Here is a 15,901-nt window from a genome sequence, read left to right as displayed (position 1 = left end):
GCGTCGGATGTTTCATTTTTGTGCAGACGAGCTTATTTTTTTAATTATATTAGCAGCTATTCTTTCGAATATTTTCGTGGGAATGGCCAAGGTCCCTGATTTAGTTACAACCTTTTTGCAAATACACAGGAGTAGTATTCAAATATTATCGTTACATGGCGGTTATGCATGAGAGGATCTTATCTTAACAAACATCACCCTCTTGTAACATTATAAATTTTCCAATTATGATACATAAATAAATTACTTGGCATTTTGTAGCTGTGTTTTAATGTCTTCGAATTCTTTCAGTTTACTACTAAGTTCTTCCACCTTTTTATGCAATGCATCTATCTCAGAGGCTTTCTGTTGCAATACCTCATCATGGTTTGACCTTAAATAACAACAATGCTTCCATTGATTCAACCTTTTAATAACTACTGACAGAGACTATAGATTACATCTTAATCACTGCTACTGATATATTAGGAAGGGTCTTATTATAAATATTTTGTTTATTTGTAATAAAATTCAAAATAAGAACCGACCATTTAAATATAAATAAAAATCAATGTAATAAAGGGCGTAACTATTCTGTTTCCAAATGCAATGTTTATATTGACAATAATTCTTAGCATAAGGCTATAGCTTTGAAACAAAGTCCAAGACCTTTTATCAGCTTTATTATTCGCATTTTGTTCTACTTGTTGCCCTTTGAGTTTAAGTTGCTTTTCCCTATAATTATGCTATGTTTAAAGTTCAGTCCCATTTGTGATTGAACGTTCTAAAACGCGCGAGTCTGATTTAACTCAAGAATCTCAGATCATACGCATTGGTTATACTTGAATGTTTTAAATGTATACATAATGAGACAATATAAAAAAAGAGAAAATCAAGATTTCATTAAATTGTACAAAGTACAATATGATACTCCTGACTTCAGAGCAGCTCGTATAAAACTGTCATATCTCTTTAATAGTTTCAACTTTTTTTTATAATTAGAAATAAAGAAAAATGAAAACATATATGATAATTTCCCTGCAAATGAAATAAATATTTTGCACATCTCAAATAATGAGTTGTGGGTAATATATAAGTGTATCTCCTTTAATTAAATTTAATTTAAAGGCCAATTTTGTCCCAGAAACACTTTTATTCTTATGTCTCAAAAGCTTGTTTGTGAGGGCATATGTCTAGATTATTGGACTTTGATTATAATATCTAAAAAACATCACTTAAACAAGGACATTTAGTACGTTACCTAGTGTGTTTCCTGAGCAGTTACTACAATAGACCTTTTACAATACACTATTCCATAAAAACGAAGAGGCATTTCGCGCATGCGCATTCTGTCTAGGAAAAAGGCAATAACTAAGAATTCATTTTATCAGTATTCAAAATATATATATTTAAAATAATGTTTGACTATTACGAAAAAAGGCAAATATTAAAATCTTACTTCTTTAGTTTATCATTTTCATTTTTCAGTTCTCTGAATTCTCTGCAAAATAAATCAGTATTATGTTTTACACCAGTGACATTATGCTCATTTTTCCATTGTCAAGTTGAGCTGAATTGACTATATATTTCAAAAGATTGACTTTTTAATGATGATTGAGCAACAGATTTTGGAAAGTGTTAAGTTAAAAACATAAATATGTCTAAAATATAAAAAGACTGCCGCAATCTTTTTATAAATTGAACGTTATTGGATATTTACAGAAATTTCCATGAAATATCGTGAATTTTTTATACTTAGGGCAAAGTAAATAATGAAATTGAAAGGAAATATATACATGAAGTTTTATATACTTATGTTTATACAAGAAGGATATACTTCCTTTGTTTTTTTTTATCTTCTAACTACTTCTAAAATGCCCTAGTTATATTAAATATCAAAATACATTCATCACATTAAAATTCAATTCTGAAATACATTTCTCTCTGTTTTTGCTGAGACTCTTTTTTATTTTTATCGCCCCTGTCGACGTCCGACTGTATCTTTGTATCCGTTGCTTACTGTGTCGACGGACTTAAATTGTAAATTTAAAGTAATATTAGCACCTTTTATTTTATCCAAATATTTTTGTGAGAATGATTGAAGTCCCTAGTTGAATAACAATTTTTATACCGATACATGTTTTTTTTTCATATTAGAGTTTACCATTTTAATGTGTGTGTGTGCGTGCGTGAATTGGTGGATGCGTGAGTGCGTGCGTGCACGCGCTGCATCTGTGTGTGGGGGTTTGGGTGTGTGTGTGTTTTTCAACGTGTACAGAGTATGAAGAATATTTATTTATGTTTCGTAACTTTGTGTTTGCAGATAAAGAAAACTTTTCACACAGATATACGTCAATTGTAACTTACATGAAATTCATAGCCACTAATTTATTTCTTGCAATATAAATTCCACAACCAAGCCACACAAACACGAACATTCAGTAATTATTGATTAAATACGTATAATATTGGAGCGGAATCGAATAAATTATACGTAATAAGTTATACGTAATCTGTACTAGAAAATTAAAACAAGTGCAGCACATAATTTAAATGATATAACACAAAATACTCTTAACTTATGGAACCGCAAATTCGATTTAAAACTTATTTTTATTCTGTTTTTGTCGATAAAACAATTGTGAAAGTACCTCTCTATAGTATCCCTTGATGTGTATTTTTGAAGTTCTTCATTCAACCTGAAATTGTTTGAGAATGACACAGATTAAAACATATATGAAACCATGACAAGTCTTTTTCGTTAAGAACCTAACATAAACATTTCACTACTTAATAAATATGGTAAATATTAAGAAATAAACAATTAAAAATTCATTCATTAACAGTTCTGAAATAAGTCAATATTTACCTTAAATTTTCATCCGTAAGAATGTTGATCATTGATTGGTCCGTTAAGTCTAACTCTTTTCTAATCTTGGCACTAAAAATATAAAAACTGCATGGTATTAAATAATTGCTCTCGTGTTTGATAAGAAAAGAAATGAAAGAGAAAAACAACATTATCATTTTGAAATAAATCGTTGAAACTTAAAATAACATCGTTGCAGATTATTTTTAACTTTGGTGTTCATTGTTATTCACGCAGATACTATGTTTCTTTGATTTAAGTGGCATATAAAAAGTTCACTAAAATCTTTATGCATCATTATAGTGCAGAAATATGTAGAAAAAAGCAAATCACGATTTAGGTTCCTTTTATTAATCAAGCTTTTCAATTCTTTACCAATAAAATAACTAATAAGACGTTAGATATTTTTAACATTTTATGTTGTTTAATGTATAAATTACAAAGATGTTAAGATGTCAATGTCATTTCTTGGGGCTTTTGTTTGTATTTTAAACATAATTTTAATTAATAAAAATCAGAAGTATCACTAAAGTAAAAAGTGAAATGCAAGAATTTTCATGGCAATATATAAATATTTATAATACGTACGGGTCTAGTTTATTACGATATATAACTATCTTTTGGTTCAATTTTTCAATCTCATTTTGTAGCTCCTCTGGGTCCTTTTCCCTTTGTTTCCCTTTACCGGATGGTGTACTAGTAAGTAAGTAAGTAAGTGATTTTTTTAATATAGTGACATTTGTTTTCAAGTACATTTATAAACATACACAAAACTTTACAAATATGGACACCCTACATATTATACCTATAAGTCACAAAACGGAAAAATATTAGCTGAGCATGTACGATATTTTCAACATGTTATTAACATAGCAGTAAATTCATATTAACATGTGTTTTGCATTTATGGACAGTTCAATTATGCAATATGGCACATAATTAAGAATAATTAATCATGATCTATTATGCAATAAGTCTCTCCTTAACAGATATGTTTGTACAATAGATTTGATAATTTTATTTTTGTGGTTCTTTATGAGATTTACTAGTTTTATTGTCCGTCATGTAATTAAATGAATTGCTTAAAATAACATTTCCTGTTCTATTTTTATCGCCAATGTCGACGTCCAACTTTTTCTTTGTGTCGGTTATTTTAATTGTGTGCAGACGAGCTTATATTATTAAAGTAATATTATTACCTATTACTATGTACGAATATTTTCGTGGGAATGGCTAAGGTCCCTTCTTAATACAGATACATTCATTTTGATATTGGAATTTCCTTATAACTGCAGCAATGATCGATATTTTTTGTTTTTTATAAATGTTTAGTGGGAAAATCGTATGACAAATATAAAAAAGAATCATGTTTATCGTAATTATTTCTTTAATATGATTCCATATTCTTATACTAAATTATTTATTTTTATAACTAGTGCGTGTCCTTTTTTTCTTTAGAAAGCAACGTGTAAAATGTATAAAAACACTCATAAATTTCTACAAATTAATACGTACTTATATTTCGTTATTTTGTCTGTGCAGAGACGCAGATACATGTATATGTCAATTGTAACTAACATAAATTTTACAGGCACATATGTGATTCTTTTTATTATAGACGCATTCTCATTTTTATTATATCCCAGTGGAAGATTCACTTTTCAAGGGTCAAATATTGGAGCATAAACGAAGAGATTTTTCTAATGACATTACATTTCATACGCGAAACTTTATTTTTTTGCTTTTGTTTGGTATTGGAACTAATATAAGAAGAATGTCAAAATCGTAATATTGCAGTCTTACTAAGAAGCTAAAATTATGTTTAGTAAATAATTCAGATAGTCTAACACACACAAAAAACTTTAATTTGACAGAAACGCCAATTCGATTTAAAGCATATTTTCATTCTGTTTTTGTCAATAAAACAAGTGTGAAATTACCTCTCTCTTGTATCCCTTGAGTTGTATTTATGAAGTTCTTCAGTCAACTTGAAATGTTTTGGAGAATGACATTGATTAAAGCCTTTAAGTTTTTTTCGTAAAGAACATGAATATTTCTCTACTTAATGAATATGGTAAATATAAAGAAATTATATACCTATAAATTTTCTCCCTAAAATACACGCAAATCTTGAAGCGCAAATATGCTTCAACGGATAGAAAAATACCATATATGGAAGTGACGGACTATTTTTGACGTTGGTTCCGATCTTGGCTTTGTATAATGTTGCATTTGGAAACGGGAACCAACTAATTAAAGGCTTGGCAAGAATTGCGTATTCATTCGTCAGTCATAAATTTATTTCTTGACTACTACATTTTATTTTCTGAATAAAACGAAGAAGTATATAATAAAAGGAAAATTATGCTGTAGTAGCCTTCTGAGACCATGTATTTTTCTACTCGCAACGTTGGAAAATTGATATCTCACTCGACCTTCGGTCTCGCGAGATATCAATTTTCCACCGCTGCTCGTAGCAAGATGCAAAGCCCCAGAAAGCTACTACAACATAAAATTCCGTATATAAAGAAAAAGATATATTCCTGAAATGTGTCAATTTATATTTTAAATTTTTATTCGTAAGAATGTTGATCATTGATTGGTCCGCTAAGTCTAACTCTTTCCTAATCTTGAGATGAGATTTACTAGTTTTCATCGTCCGTCATGTAATTAAATGAATTGCTTAAAATAACATTTCCTGTTCTATTTTTATCGCCAACTTTTTCTTTTTGGAGGCTATTCATTGCCAAAAATCCAGCCTTTGACACTTGACAATTTCTACTAAACAGATTGGTAAAATATTATTTGTCGATCCGAGTTTTACATACTGCACTGGCATTAAGCATTTTGATTATCTCGATTTGATAAAATGGAAGCTGTAAACATGCAACTTTGATAAATTGCCAACTGTATTTATAAATGTATAACTTCAAATATGCGACATGTAGAAATGTCAACGATAGAACGTACACAATACGTTTAATGCTGTTCAGCATGACGTTGAGAATGCAACTGCATCAACTTGACACACTCAGGTTTACAACACCACACTTTCCATTTACATTCTAACGCGATTAACATTTGTAAACGATTTTGCAACTTCCATATAAGGAATTATCACGGAATTAGACGAAAATAAATAGGCGGAGCCAATTTTCACGAAAGCAGAATATAAAGAGAGGTAACCCTTGCTGGTACAAAAATGTTTCAAATTATTTAAAAACTGTTATAAATTTCACATACATCAACTGCATTACAGTTGACTTTGAACATCCTCTGATTTGTAAAAAGTACAAGATATTCAAGTAATGCAAAATTGATTAAGATATAATGTAACAATGTAACAACGTTTATACTGATAATGAGCATAATAATATGCAAAAACTAAAGTTGATGAATTAACATAAGGGAATGTTTCCCATATAAAATGACACACACCACTATTTGTTGATATGAACGATAGGGTGTGTGTGCCTTCAAACGTTTCACGGTAATATTCGTACGCAGATCTTTTAGTAAATAGTACTAGGATACATGGAAATCACTTTTGGAAATACGAATAAAGAGAACTGAACAGTAAGCCTGTGCCTTCTTTCTTTAAAGGACTATGTTGGGTTGTAGAAAAACCCATATGTTTGACCAAGTGTATAACCACGAAACAATTCAAAGTTTACTATCGATAATTCCGTTGTAATAACCACAAACTTGTGAATTTGTCCCATTTTAATGTTGAAGTAAATATTCAGTGCACTTGCCCCTCACCGCTGTGGGTTTAAAATTCCGACAAAGACTTTGGAATCTTTCATGTGAGGAAGCTATCCAGCTAGCTTACGGAACGTCAGTGGTTCTACTCAGGTACCCGTTCATGCCTGAAATAATGCATGTAAGGGCACCTGAGGTCTTCCTCAACAGTAAAGCTGGAACGTCGCGATATGACCTATACTGTGTCGATATGACGTAAAACCCCCTCAAAAAATATTCAGTGAATCCTACCTCCATTGGGAGGTATTGTGAGTCAAAGGATGTGATTTAGCCTTTTATTTATTAAATATATGTAAGCTGACGTAGGTTAAGGTATTTTTATGCATTGTACTGAATCAATAGCAAATCTGTGTATCTGTGTATACATGCTGTCAATAGCTGTTACCTAGACTTGCTGTCTATCTGATTAAAAGCAGAGAACTATTTTTTATGCACAGAATATTTATTAAGTTTTCTAAGTGATGGCTTTCTAAGAGATAAAATGAACAAGGTATACAGTACATTATTCTATTGACTAGGTGCGATTGAATATGATGTGATATTCACCGGCAGATGTCAATATGACTTTCTGTCGGTGAATATCACCATCGTATTCAATGGCACACTAGTCAATAATTGTTTTATTATATGAATTGGCTATCAGAATTTGAAGAAAATCACAGACAGTACAACATTATACATGTCAATTTATGCCTGTTTCGTTGAAGCCGCGGGGAAAAAGAGGCACGTGAAAGACGTGCAACAACTACGCGAACGCTGGCATACAAAAGTAATTTCAAGTTTATACTTATAATTGCGGTTTTAACTTTTAACTGTAATGGAAAAGTAATGCTATTTTAAATCGAGAAATATACCATAAAGAACAAAACGCAACAATAATATTTTTATAAACACGTGTCTACGATATATATGGTATTTGAATATGAGTCTCAATCTATTTTTAGACTTTGAAAATCGAATTCAGCCAGTGAAGATGATACTACACCCAGTGAATATGATTCTATATAAGTTCTGTTGACTGCTGTTTGGACCAATGAGATTGCAGCTATATTTAGATCATATAATAAAAATTTGATAATCAACATATATACCTTTGAACTCATTTAAATATTATTATTGAAAAACAAAATGGTACAAATGGGAAAATATATCTATACAGTATGGTAAAAATAAAAAGTTTTGTACGAAAGGGTACATACAACTTTGGTTATAATTTTACTATTGTTAAAAGTTTTTTTCTTGTCAAGTCATATGCTAGAATTAAGGTTACTTATGTAATAGTAAATGCTACTACTAGAAAAGACCACAGCCATAATTTTTGGTTTGTATTAGTAATTAGTCGTATCAAAAATCTCTACCAGATGTTGACTTGAAAATTTGAAAGTGGTAAGGTAGCAGCTTAACTGTAACTGTTACTCATTCCTATGCAAATTTGAATACCCTCAGTAAAGTTTATTTGTCGTTGAATATAGTCTTATCAATAGTTTTTACTTCCTTGAAAAATATTTAACCTCAGGCAGTAAGTAGCCTGGTGAGTATATTATTATATTTTTTAGATTTTTTTTATCTAGGAAATGTGGTATCTACAACGTTTTAAAACTTATATGCCTATAATCCTTTAAAGTCCGCTGATGTTGATTGAATAAAGGCATAGAATGGCAATTATGCAAGTGAATTATGTTTGGTGAAAAACTAAATATCTAAAAAGTGTGGTAAACGGAAAATACGCCGCTTCTTGTCGCCGACGGTAAATACCGAAAATGATCGGATAAATACGTTTATTTACGGTGATGAAGTGGGCGGGAAAATGGGCGGAGCTTATTTTATCTCCTCTGATCCGAATCATGATGGTTCGACAATGGTCGGCGTATACACGAACAATGAGTATTCGAACACTTGGTATTGTAACTGTCAGCAAAACAGTTAATGTTTTGTCGTTTGACATATTGAAGTTTGTTTACAATGTCAAATCGGCAAACTCAATCCAAGAATGCAACATTGGAGTTTACATAAAAAGAAATACAATTGTATTTTATCCGTCAACAAACTGTTCAACTCAGATCAACAAGGCTGGATTTTTGGCAACGAACAGCCTCCATATTTCTTTGCGACAGATGTTTCATTTTTGTGCAGACGAGCTTATTTTTTTAAAATTATATTAGCACTTATTCTTTCGAATATTTTCGTGGGAATGGCCAAGGTCCCTGATTTAGTTACAACCTTTTTGCAAATACTTTCATTTTGAAATTGGAATTTACCTTATTTTTTTAGCAATGATCGATATTTTTTTTGTTTTTAATAGATGTTTAGTGAAACATCGTATGACAAATATAAAAAAGAATCAAATATAATTATATATTCTTAAACTAAAGTATTTATTTTTGATAACTAGATGTGTTGCGTGTTTTTGTTTACTTTAGGAAACAACGCGTAAAAACACTCATAAATTTCTACAAATTTATGCGTACATGTACTTATATTTCGTAACATTGTATGTGTAGAGATAGAAAACCTTTCACACAGATACATGTATATGTCAATTGCAACTAACATAACATTTACAGAAACTGATGTAATTCTTTACATTATAGACACATTCTCATTTTTATCATATCCCACCTGAGGGTAAAATATTGGAGCATGAATGAAGACATTTTTCTAGTGAGATAATATTTCATATTGTGAAAACTTAAAAAGCGAAACTGTAACATTTTTTTGTTATTGGATTATGTGAACTAATTTAAAAACCATGTCAAAATCATTATATTGCTATCTTACCTAGAAATTGAAATTATGTTTAGTAAATAATTTAGATAGTGGAACACACACACAAAACACTTTAAATTGATGGAAACGCCAATTCGATTTAAAGCATATTTTCATTCTGTTTTTGTCAATAAAACAAGTGTGAAATTACCTCTCTCTTGTATCCGTTGAGTTGTATTTATGAAGTTCTTCAGTCAACCTGAAATGTTTTGGAGAAATATACAGATTAAAACATATAAGTTTTTTTCGTTAAGAACATGAACATTTCCCTACTTAATGAGTATGGTATATATAAAGAAATAAACTATTATAAATAAATTCATGAACAGATCTGAAATGTGTCAATATTTACCTGAAATTTTCATCCGTTAGAATGTTGATCATTGATTGGTCAGTTAAGTCTAACTCTGCTCTAATCGTTGCTCTAGAAATATATAAAAATACATGGTATTAATTAGCTTTCTATCGTGTTTGATAAGAAAAAAATGAAAGTAAAATACAACATTATTATATTGAAATAAATCGTTGAAACTTAAATAAACACTGTTGCAGTTTATTTTAAACTCTGTACATTGTTATTCACGTGAATACTTTGATGCTTTGATTAAGGTTACATATAAAAGATGTAAACGAGAATCTTTATGCATCATAATAGTTTTTAAAATATGTAGAGAAAAAAGCAAATTACTATTTTGATTCCTTTATTTATCAAGCTTTGCAATTCTTTACCAATAAAAAAACACAAATAGAATGTTACATAATTTAAATTTTTTATGTTGTTTGATGTAAAAATTACAAAGATGTTTGTTAATGTCATTTTTTTAGGTTTTTTTCCTTGTATAGATATTGATAAATCTTAATAAAAAATCATAATATAAGCATTAAGACTAAAAGTAAGAGGTAAATGCAACAATTCTTATGACGATATTAATATTTATAATACGTACGGGTCTAGATTATTACGATATATAACTATCGTTTGCCTCAATTTTTCAATCTCATTTTGTAGCTCCTTTGTGTTATTTATGCTTTGTTTCCCTTTACCGGATGATGTGCTTAGTAAATAAGTAAGTAAATTATTGATTTAAGTGACATTTATTATAAGTACATATATACATGTACATACACAAAAATATACAAAGATTGACATCCGGCACATTGAAGCTATAAGTCACAAAACAGAAAATTATATAACAATAAGCCTCTCATTAACTGTTATACTTGTACAATAAATTTTATAACTTTAGATTTATGGTTGTTTATGAGATATTCTAGTTTATCATTGTCCGTCATGGAACTTATATTGCATTGAATTCCAAACTTTAGTTTTTAAGTTATGCCCCGGACAAGGAAAATGAACAAAGGGCAATAACTCTACAAATATTGAAGACGGAGTTATAGTTATTGTACAATGTACTTCCTCTCATTGCGCTTGACAATAGTATGAAGTTGAATTGAATTCCAACTACTAGTTTTCAAGTTATGCACTGGACAAAAAAGTAACAATGGGCAATAACTGTAATTTGTCCAAATAGAGATATGTTCTTGTGCACTGCACTTCATCTCACTGCCCTTGACCATTGTATGAAATTCTGTAAACAAGTGATCCCTCGGAAGCATTTATGACAACAAAATTACAAGAGAATTGCAGACTCGGTTTGATTGAGTCTGTACATGAGGGATAATGAATAAGTGCAATTTCCCTCACGCCCCCTAGCACCGGCTTGAGCGGTACTCAATTCTTAACACTCAATATTGCTGGCATCAATGATCCCGAAGGACCAGAAAATATAGCAACACTGAAGTGAAGTACGGGGTAACTTTTTACAGCTGCCACACGGCACTTGACACCTGCTAATGTGAAGTATAAAATTCTGGAAACAAGTGATCCTTCGGAAGCATTAATCACAACAAAATAACAGATTGCAGACTCGGTTTGATTGAGTCTGTACATGAGGGATAATGAATAAGTGAAGTTTCATTGAATTTTTACCATTAATTTTCAAGTTATGCACTGGACAATAAAAAGTAACAAAGGGCAAAAACTCTTTAAATAGTTGAAGAAAGAGTTATGGTTTCTGTGCACTGCACTTGCTCTCAATATACTTGACCATTGAATGAAATTGTATTGAATTCCAATTAGTAGTTTTCAATTTATGCTCTGGACAAGAAAAAAGCAATGGAATAGAAAAAAAAGGGCAATAACTCTATAACTTCTCTAGACAGAGTTATGTTTTTTGTACTCTGCACTTCCTCTTAATGCGCTTGACGATTGAATAAAGTTGTATTGAATTCCAACCAGTAGTTTTTTTAAGTTATGCTCCAGACAAGGGAAAGGAACAAAGGGCAATTACTCTGTAGTAAGTCAAGAAGGAGTTATGGTTATTGTGCTCTGCACTTCCTTTTAATGTGCTTGATCATTGTATGAAGTTGTATTAAATTCCAATTATTAGTCTTCAAGTTATGCTCCGGACAAAAAAAGCAATGGAAAAGTAACAAAGGGCAATTACTCTGTAATTATTTTAGATAGAGTTATAGTTATGCACTGCACTTCCTCTTTATGAAGTTGTATTGGATTCCAACCAGCACTTTTCAGGTTATGCTCCGGACAAGGAAAATGCAACAGACGGCTGGACCGACCGACCGACCAACCGACCGACCACCGATTGACTCCTATATACCCTCCCAAACTTCGTTTGGGGGTATAATAATAAATTTATTTTCAATGTTACTTAAATTGTAAAGCCGATGCCTTTTGTAGGATATATTATGCACAAATTTGATGTTTAGATCGTTGGTAATTCTGTACAACAATCTCTAATTAAATGTATAATGAATATGTTTAGCACACACAGGGAATCTTAAACTAATCAGTACAGGTAAACAGTGTTAAGAGAGGAACACATTATTTGACAACCTATAGGGAATATAGCCCCTTAAACATAGTTTGTACATTCTCTTAAATTCAAATTAGGCATTTTCTGTAAACATTATATATATTTCAAGACAATGTTTTACATAAAAAATGGCTTAAGAATAAAAAATTGAAATGAAGTCAATTCAATTTCAAATGTTCTTATAGTACTTACCTTGGAGTAAATTTTTGCTCCTTTTTAGAAACTTGTTTCTGCTTATATGATTTTCCACTCATACTTGTAAGTCGTTACTTTTACCAAGATTTCAAATATATTATTAACCTACAAGAACAGCATATGTGTAACGACAACTGTTTGATTTAAAAAAAATTCTACACACCATGGTTTACATTTTACTTCATGACAACTAAAACAAACTTTGGTACCATTTTATACAAATCGAAACAAATTCTTATCTATATGAATTAAGTACTTAGTTAATCCTGCATTTGATCTTAGTTTTTAAAATTAATTATAAATTTTCGCAAACTTACTTGTGAAAACGTTTGAATTCTGTTTTGATTTTGAAAAGACACAATTTACTTCCCGAGTTACTTGTAAACAAAGTCGTTTTAACAGCGCAGATATTTATTTTTAATTTCCTTCCTGGAAGACAGACGAATAGTAAATTCTACGTATACACGTTGAAATTTCACCTAAATTCATAATATCGATCCTGCATGTTGATTATAGTTATACCGTAAACAAAACTAGATTTATTTATTTTTTAAACGAGCGGTGTATAGTTACTAGAGAGTAGAGATGAATGCTAAAATAGAATAGACAAATTAAAAAGTAAAGTAAAAGGGGAAATAACCGCTATACAAACGATTTTCATAAAAAATAGTAATTAGTTGATCCTTTTAAGTTGGGTTTACATCTTTTTATGTCTTTTTTCATGAAAATACTTTTTTACAGATTATAAAATTATTATATCGGTCATAATATTCATTTATTACAGACTCATTTTGTAAACATAGAAATGTAAAAGTTTAAATTACTTACGATAAGTATATGGCGGCTGATTTACAACACGTCGTATTTTCGCTTCTTTGCCTACAATTTTTTTTTTGCATTTTTGATGCTTTTCGCATCCTTGCGTTTCGGTTAAGCAGGCGCAAATTGATAACAAATATGCTGATGAGTAATGGAGTCGATGCAACAAGGCAAAAATGCAATAATGCAAAAATGCAACAAAGCCAAAGACGAAAATTGAACAATGCGAAAATGTTACAATGCAAAAAAGCAAAAAAAAAGTTAAACTTGTCGTCTGTTTGTGTTTTCACATTTTTGTATTTTGAACGCGAAACAGCGAAAATACGACAGATGGAATGCTAATATACGACAGATTTTTTGTCTCGCTTTTTCGCTTTTTTGTCTCAAAAATCCGAAAAGGGAAAACTCGAGCAGATGACAAAGTCCAACTTTGTCGCCCCTTTGTGTTCTCACATTTTCGCATTTTGATGCAAAGAAGCGAGAATACGACATGGCGTAAATCAGCCACCATATAGGGTCAATGAAATTAAGCAAAAATTGAAGTAATAAATTGATTTCATTAATTGTTCCTAAGTATTTTCATTGAACAGAAATAAGCAAAACGCATTGTTATAAAAAACATGCAAAATTACTTTTGGTTGCTTGCCTCAGGGTGAAATGAGTTTGGGCGGGAAGTATAAATTTGTTACTAGGTTCACTTACATTTACTTTCAACATTGGTTATTTTCTTCTGACGAAATCGCTTCGTCGAAAACGAAATTAATTTTTGTTTGTTTAGGGTTTTTATTGTTAGTGCGTACGTATATGTGTATGCATATATGCTTTTCTGTTTGCTTGTATGTAAACATATCCTTTTGCGGCATGATGTACATTTAGCTGTTTAAATCAACAATGTGTTTTTGCCTCTTATGTTTTTGTATAAGATCATCTACTGTTTTGAACATTACTATTACATCGCTTTGAAATGATTATGAAATTGTTTACTTTTAATGTACAAGGTCTGGGAAATTATTAAAAAAGTAAACATTAAGCATTTAATTGGCTAAATTTGCAAAAATATGATTTATGTCATTTACAAGAATCCCATGTAAACACAAATCAATATCTTAAATGGACCTCAGATTGTGATGGACGGGCTTTTTCAGTTGAAGAACTAATAATAGTGCAGGTGTATGCTTCTTAATTAAGAGCAAATTCGATTGCAAAAACATTACATATGCAGAGATAGTTTATGGGGACATTAAATTGCATTTGCGTTTGAACAAACAACGAACACATATATAGTTATTATATTTATGGACCAACTAATATGATATCTCAATTTTTGAACAGTTTGATAAATTTATTTTGGAAGAGAAACATATCATAAAAGAAGGTGATGTCAATACTGTTTAATGTTTAGAATGAGACAAAAGAATGGTAAAAAAGATGGCAACAAAAAGAACATAATTAAAAAAAATAGTGTGTTTGATATTTGAAGAAATAAACCCCATTTGAATCTAAGCTCACTAAAAAAATATGTGATACGAAACTGGTTTAATGTGTACTTCTAACTTACAATCTGCTTTGCATGTGCATTTCGTGAATTTTCCTATTCAAATATTTGGATCCAACTAAGATGATATTTTTTGTATGTTAGGTAATGTTAGGAGAATCAAGTATTTCAAGGGAAATTATGCCTCAGCAACAATTACATTTTTCATTCTGTGGATAGGGCAATTTATGCATTAAAGTTTATAAATTTTAGTAAACAGCCGCTTTTGTCTGAACATATATAAACAGTAACATGGAATTAAAAATTCCGTTCTTTGTTGTGTGTTTTTTGTAGGTACGTAAGTTAAAATGTCTGGCTTATGATACACGCGCCATACACCTCCCACACCACACCCCTACCGCTTATTTTTACGTCTTTTTCTTTTTTTTGGGGGGGGGGGCGATGTTAGCTCAATGTGAGCTTCTTAATGGAACTGTGCCTTCGGTCTCTTATTGGAAGAGTGTCGTCAGTCGCCCGTTGGCTCATCCACAATTTCTTTAAACTATATCTCCTAAAAACGCTTGGTAGATTTTGATATAAACTTAAAATAATGATCTTTAGGTAGGCCTTTTCAAATTATTATTATTATATTTTAATAATTTTAAGCATAAAAGATAGACAATTTGTTTTGTTTAAACTTTTACCTTTTCTTTTAATTGTTACTTTTAGTAGAATAGTACAATGTAGGATTTGCTTGTACACTAAGATATTGACCAAATTTATACAATAAAAATAATGAAAATTATTCTTGGCCTGAGCTATATATAAACACACAAATCATTTTTTGCAAACGAGCACATATTTCAGACTTTCAAAAAAATAATTTCATTTATTTTGATACATTTTTATACAGTTAAAGTCAAATTGATATGGTTTTGAATTGTTAAAACCTTCAAATATTACGCATTTGCATAGTTCTATTTATACATGTGCAGAAACAGAATTGTTTGACAACTTTCTTATGTCACATTAACCTTGAGTTGGCTAAGCTGCAGCATGGGTTATTTATATTATGTACTTTATTCGATTTATTTGAACATTTAAGAAAGATAGATAGTGACAAGTTGCTTCTTGTACAAA

At 30.4% G+C, this 15,901-nt stretch overlaps 1 protein-coding gene and 1 long non-coding RNA gene across 3 annotated transcripts; both read right to left on the bottom strand.

The window, feature by feature from the left end:
- Positions 1-247: 247 nt before the first annotated feature.
- Positions 248-1,713, bottom strand: LOC132749305 (uncharacterized). Its single transcript, XR_009628392.1, has 2 exons — positions 1,439-1,713; positions 248-373 (listed from the first exon to the last, which is right to left on the bottom strand). It is a non-coding gene; the product is annotated as an uncharacterized LOC132749305 (long non-coding RNA).
- A 201-nt stretch (positions 1,714-1,914) lies between these two features.
- LOC132749288 (uncharacterized) lies at positions 1,915-12,917 on the bottom strand. Of its 2 annotated transcripts, XM_060739016.1 has the most exons (6): positions 12,786-12,917; positions 12,466-12,573; positions 10,324-10,431; positions 2,849-2,920; positions 2,631-2,678; positions 1,915-2,011 (listed from the first exon to the last, which is right to left on the bottom strand). In XM_060739016.1, the coding sequence occupies exons 2-6, from the start codon at positions 12,525-12,527 to the stop codon at positions 1,996-1,998; spliced, it is 306 nt and encodes a 101-aa protein (XP_060594999.1). In that variant the 5' UTR covers positions 12,528-12,573; positions 12,786-12,917; the 3' UTR covers positions 1,915-1,995. The 2 variants fall into 2 exon arrangements, with proteins under 2 accessions (XP_060594999.1, XP_060595006.1); XM_060739023.1 differs by lacking the exons at positions 1,915-2,011; positions 2,631-2,678; positions 2,849-2,920 and adding exons at positions 9,348-9,575; positions 9,729-9,800.
- Between the last annotated feature and the right edge of the window lie 2,984 nt (positions 12,918-15,901).

The sequence above is a fragment of the Ruditapes philippinarum genome, unplaced genomic scaffold (assembly GCF_026571515.1).
Source record: "Ruditapes philippinarum isolate M1 unplaced genomic scaffold, ASM2657151v2 ctg6450_1_1_1_1, whole genome shotgun sequence".
NCBI lineage: Eukaryota > Metazoa > Mollusca > Bivalvia > Venerida > Veneridae > Ruditapes > Ruditapes philippinarum.
The sequence above is the reverse complement of the archived record's forward strand: the minus strand, read 5'-3'. Positions and strand labels throughout refer to the sequence as shown.

Excerpts from the sequence above, each read along its gene's own strand:
- LOC132749288 (XM_060739016.1), bottom strand. The coding sequence starts at position 12,527 with ATGAGTGGAAAATCATATAAGCAGAAACAAGTTTCTAAAAAGGAGCAA. Across the intron at positions 10,432-12,465 it reads GAGCAAAAATTTACTCCAAG|CACATCATCCGGTAAAGGGA; the intron begins GTAAGTACTATA and ends TTATTTACTAAG. Across the intron at positions 2,679-2,848 it reads CTTACGGATGAAAATTTAAG|GTTGAATGAAGAACTTCAAA; the intron begins GTAAATATTGAC and ends AAACAATTTCAG.